The following is a 5,949-nucleotide window of genomic DNA, read 5'->3' as shown; positions in this document are numbered from 1 at the left end:
CACACACACACACACACACACACACCCCAGAGAGATAATGACTAATTACATTATTTTATGTGAAGGGTTTCTTGCTGCAGCTACTTAAAACATTCTTTGTGTAATTGTATGTTTCGTATGTTGTCACAAAAACATTATGTGTGGCTAAAACCTAAAGTCTGTGTGTTTTTATTTGCAGCAATCAAAGTGAACTGCAATGGTTTCTGTGGCATCACCAGTAAGATAAATGAGACGGCGTGGTCTGAGGAGGAGCAGTACTTCAACAATACAATCTCTGTTGCAGACAAAGGTACGCTGCCGAACAATTGCAACGCTAACTGCAAAACGGATCCAAAGAGTCATTTGTTTTCCTGGTGTCAGTATCCAATAGGTTCAGTTTACCTCATCAAAGATCATACAGAGGCAAGTGTCCAGACACAGATTAGAGACCTTAAATGGCCTTAAAGAGTAACATAGTTTTTTTTACCCTATTCTCCTCTATTTCTGTGCCTAAGTGACAGATGGAAACAACAATCTTTGAAATCGGGCCAGTATTAAGCGAGACTGCTGCAGTGGGTAGCGGTGAAACAAGCTGGTTGGGCAATTGCGCACCTTCAATTTACATCTACAAAACAAGCTCTTTTTTTTTTACCACTGAACCACATGGTCAGAGTATTGTTCTTAGGTGTCTGACAACATTATGGAAATGATCCCTAAAGAGGTCATCCTATTTGTGAAAGAGTAAGATCTATTTTGACACCTTTTTAACATTAGATATCCCCAAAATCACCATCGCCAAACCCACCAGACTCCATTTTAAGTAATTTTATTCATTCAAAATCAACAAAAAATAAAATAATTAAAATCCATCTTGGTTTGTCATACCTCTGTTCCAACAATTACCTAAAAGTCTAGATGGTTCATTTACCGGATAGTTTGCCAAACTATAAACTAGACTACAACTCCGGCCTTTTTGGTAAAAAACAACCAAAATCGGCAAGCTAGCGAGCTACCCGCTGAAAATGACAAGTTTTGGATAAAATTTGGGTTGTGCAACCAGACGGGCCTGTTTGGTTCTTTCAGGGAATGATTGTAAAGATTTACAAAGAATAAGTTCACATGATTTCCTCTGTAACTGGGACGTTTTTAGACCTATTGGTGGAGATTGCTATGGACCAAGTACACACGGCAATACACTGACAAGAACATTGCATATAACCATGTGTCCAGCTAATTTAAATAAGTCGAGTCACTATATTTTGTGAACACTTAACTTCAGTAAATATTTTGGTGTACAGATCCACCGTCTCTGAGACCAGAGCTTAGCATCGCTTAGCCGATTGTGATTTGTTTAACGAAATGCATGCAAGCCAGAGCATTTTTTTCCCTAGGTTGACATAAACCCTTAATACACTCATGTGCATGTGGAAATATGCTGGCACGCTAAAAGTATTGTTTATTTAAATGGAGTCTGGTTGAAAAATAACAAAATAAACACTTGCTTGTAAGTTACTTTATCACAGAAAATGTCACAATACACAATATCCACGCTCAAAGATTTTAGACACAATTTTTCCTTCATCAGGGTGATTGGTACAGTTTCCACTGACAGATGTTATCTGTGCTCTCTGTGTCCCGTACAGGAACCCTCATACAGGGAGAGCAAACGTATCCCTTCAAGTTTCTCATACCAGGTAAGAGCTTTGAGTGATGGGATGAACACTTGTTTGCTGTGCATTCTTTTCTGTTTGTTTGTTTGTTTGTTTGTTTTTGACAGACATGTCCTGGCATGCTAATATTTACCCATCATTCACTGGGGCTTATAGCTGTTTGAACCAGCCCCTCTTAGTATACAAAGGCAGTACTTTGAACATGACAATTTTAGGTTTACCATTCATTTTGCTATACTTTTAGAGCCGTTCTAATCAGTATTGTTTATATTAACAATGGATCCAATGAGCAAACTTTTAGCCTGTAGCCTGATAATGGTTCTGCGTTGAATCTACGCTGGAGGTACAACATGTACGTACACATAGATACGGACCATGTGCCATAAATGTAACTTTACGTCGTGGCCACACAGGCTGCAACAACTGTGATGGGTCCACTTCGCCGTGGCTCCTCTGAACTAGGAATTGACGTAAACTTTTTTTTCAAGGCCGATATGAGAATATGCCCAACACAAAACTTTTGTTTAAATGATTTTAACAATTATTTAATTAATTTAGAAACGTTCAACATAATACACAGTAAAAGATAGTAAGTGTTACGGGCGGGGCATCAAGTCACACACAGTGGTGAGTGAGACCGAAGCAGAGGTACGGACACAGCTCTGGAGAGGAGCCAAAGTAGCACACTTTTTAATGAATTCACTTTATCGGTTATCAGGCTAATAAAACGCCAATACAGATAATCTGCAAACTATCCAAAGAACGGCCCAATAATCGTCTATGGCCTATAATCGATCTATCTCTACTGTGAACAACATGAAATCGAGGACAGGGTTAAACTTGTCTTGCTCCAGCTTTCCGAGCGTGGTAAGAAAGCACAGTGGAGACATTTTGTCGGTACTTGCTCAGGAGCTAATCCCAGTCACTCTCACACTCGCTCTACCCTCAAAAACCAGATGATACAGCTCAAGAGTTTATCCTAATAAACAAATTTGAACACACCTCTCATCTCTTTGTTTTAATGTTTGCTATTTTTAATGTAAAGCACCTTTACATCTAATGAAAGGTGCTACACAAATAGAATTGCCAAACATACCGACTCTGCCATTCTCTTAAAGAGATACGCTAGATCAACGCAGATACACCTATAAATACACAAGTGACATAGGCCACTTATGGAGGCTACAGCGTAGACTCTGTGGAGAGCCTAGGTCGTACTATGAATCAGCCTTATGTCAGAAACAAAATTAATTGTGGGGTAATGAGGGCCAGGGTAATTAGAAGCATACTGTACATTCCTGCTAGGTGGCTCCACCCACTCTGACCTACTCAGCATGGGAGAATAATTGGAAAGTTATTTTTGGCTGAGAGTAAGGACTCACCAAGTGTACTTACCAAGTTAATTACTGAGATCTGACATCACTAAAAAGGCGTGACCAGAGGACTTCACCACAAAGCATGTTGGATAAAGCCAGGGTATTACATTTGAATGATAAACAGAACCCAAATGCAGACAATTGCAGAGCCAGTAGTGTGAATTTAACAAGTTTTATTCAAAAGTCCCGGTTTCCGGGGTGGAGAGCAGGTAAGGAGAATTCTGGGAAGTAGCCGGTCTGACAAATCGAGACAGTAGGCCGGCCAGTGGTGCTGGTTCTGGTTTGGTATACGGCACTAGTGGAGCGGTAGCAGGAGTCAGGTTCTAATGGCAGCTGAAGCACAAGAGAAGGAAACGGGACAGGCAAACTTGAACTGAGCGAGACTACGATCTGACGCAGAGGGAAGGAATGACCAGGTAGAGGAAACAGAGCTTGATTCTGGTAGATGAGAGGCAGCTGGAACATTGACTCCCACACACCACTCCTGCAATTAGGACAGACGGATGGAGGGATGGAGGGAGAGAGGGAGAGAGAGGAGAGACAGAGAACATTCCTAGGTGCAGCTGCCTAATACAGGGTTTCTCTGCCAACAAATCCTGAAGCCCTAATCAGAGATAACCGTGGCTACCAATTTTCTGTGTTAACCCTGAAGGCTTTCTTCTTCGGGCTCTGTGCGCATTCCCATAACAGGGGGCTTTTAAAGCTTCATTTGACTCTTTAACACACAAAATGGTCCGAACGCGTGCCTCGTCCTAAGGCAAGAATGCTGGCAGAAAAGTAAATGTGTAAATTCATGAACGAATATTTATTTAACCGCTCAATGCCGACTGTTTTATTTATTAAACGTGACAGCTGCTCATTCTTTATGGAATTCCGTTTTTTTAATTAATTAATTTGATTAGGACAATGCACATTAATCAAAATTTCTGTAAATGCGCCAATGTTAGCCAGTTGAATATTTTTCATCTGTAGTCCCACCTAGCATGCTTGTCTTTATGGTGGGAAGAAACCAGAGCACCCAGAGGAAACCCACGCAAACACGGGGAGAACTCCACACAGAAAGGCCCAGAACAACCGGATTTGAACCAAGATCCTTCTTGCTGTGAGACAGAAGTGCTAACCACTGAGCCACTGTGCTGCCTTATTCAAAATTATATAAAGGAATAATACGTAAATTAATAAATACATGAATACATAAATATGCCTTTGAAATATGGAATGATTAAAATATATACATAAATCATGAAATAAATGTAAATATTCATATAAAAATGAATACGTTAAATATATTATATAATATTATCATGTTCATTTATTTTAAGACTTATTTCATAAATCCACATGTATGTATTTCTGTGGACTTTTACTTCCTAATACCACATTTATTGATTTCCCTCTCTATCTGCAGTTTGTATATGCAAATCAGGGGGCATCGTTATCTCTGACATTCAGTACAGAGCCGTGCTCTGTACCCAGCGCACACATATTCACATATTCTGGGGTAACTGAACCACCAACTAGATACTGTATGACCTGACGGAGCACCACAACGGCAGCTTGCAGGGCTCTGTACCCAGCGTACAGTCACCTGGTTTGGGGTAACTGAACCACCAACTAGCGCTGACCTGACGGAGCAACACAACCGGCAGCTGGCGGTGCCCTGTACCCACTGCAGGTTGACACAACAGTAGCTGAGGCTAGTGGGCAAACGACTGCTCTAATTCACATTAAGATGAAAATTTCCGTTGATGTTGAAGTGAGACAAGGTAAATGGGACTTCTTTGGGACTATTTATGTGGCCATTTCTGTCTTTATTCATCTTGTCTCCTTCTTACACAGCTGCTGCAGTTGACACACCTGTAAACACAATGTTATATAAAATAAACAATAAATACATGCGCCCTGATTTGCATATACGATTTATAGCTTTACTTATTATATAATTAAGTGCTTTAAAACGTTAATATATTGTTACATTTAAATATGTTTTTAATTAAAACTACAAAAGAACCTTTCTTTAATGTCATTTTTCAGTTTTTCAAGAATTGCTTGAGGAATTGGAATTGTTTTAAAAGTGCCGGTTTGGCGTGAAAATCCTAAACGATACCCAACCCTATCCAAAAGGTGTGTCAACGCTGGAGTTATGTCTGGCTACACCACTTTTTTTTTGAAAAAACGACCTGGCTTGTTTGTATCTCTTTAAACCAATCACAACGGCCCTGGGTGGCGATAACCTCACATAGCAGAGATAGCGAGAGGGGAGGGCCACAGCCATAGACCATTAATAAATATACAGTCAATGGTCACAGCTTTCACCCAGCCATGTAGATCCGTTGAGCCAGACTACTATGTTATTAATCACATTTAGAGTTCTCTATATTATTAATCTGTTTGACGTTTATTTGCATATGAAATGTGGTAAAATTCCTTCAAGCCATAGTGTTATTACTTATTACGATACTGTTATTGGTACTGATTTTTTGAATTTCGTTTTACACTGCTGGTATATTGCCACTATAGAACACTGATTAGAAAATAGATTAGTCTATTAGTATTTATCACAGATAATATTCAATTAATATAATTAATTTCTCTTTAATTTGTCAAACACTAAAGTGAGTTCCACATCTCCTTCCTTATGGGACAGTGTCACACCTCTTGAGTATAACATTTAATTCTGCTGCATCAAATTTATTGGAGTGTAGAGTTAGTGTAGTAAATATTAATTTAGGAATCTACAAAATAGTAATTTTCTGTTAGCAATCTCTCTTGCCTTAGTAGGCGGCATACGGGGGCATTTTAGGCCTTTATTTATATTGGACAACTTTAGACATAGAAAGGGAGAGAGAGGGAATGACATCCAGCAAAGGGCCTGTGTGTGTGTGTGTGTGTGTGTGTGTGTGTGTGTGTGTGTGTGTGTGTGT

At 39.6% G+C, this 5,949-nt stretch overlaps 1 protein-coding gene across 1 annotated transcript in view; it reads left to right on the top strand.

The window, feature by feature from the left end:
* arrdc1a (arrestin domain containing 1a) overlaps positions 1 to 5,949 on the top strand; it is a 20,351-nt gene that overhangs the window by 4,537 nt on the left and 9,865 nt on the right. Inside the window, exons 2-3 of the mRNA XM_032516438.1 lie at positions 179 to 289; positions 1,623 to 1,673. Of these exons, the coding sequence (XP_032372329.1) occupies positions 179 to 289; positions 1,623 to 1,673 (162 nt within the window). The remainder of the gene's footprint in view (positions 1 to 178; positions 290 to 1,622; positions 1,674 to 5,949) is intronic.

Source organism: Etheostoma spectabile, chromosome 5 (genome assembly GCF_008692095.1).
Source record: "Etheostoma spectabile isolate EspeVRDwgs_2016 chromosome 5, UIUC_Espe_1.0, whole genome shotgun sequence".
Taxonomy (NCBI): domain Eukaryota; kingdom Metazoa; phylum Chordata; class Actinopteri; order Perciformes; family Percidae; genus Etheostoma; species Etheostoma spectabile.
This window is presented reverse-complemented; position numbering and strand designations above follow the sequence as displayed.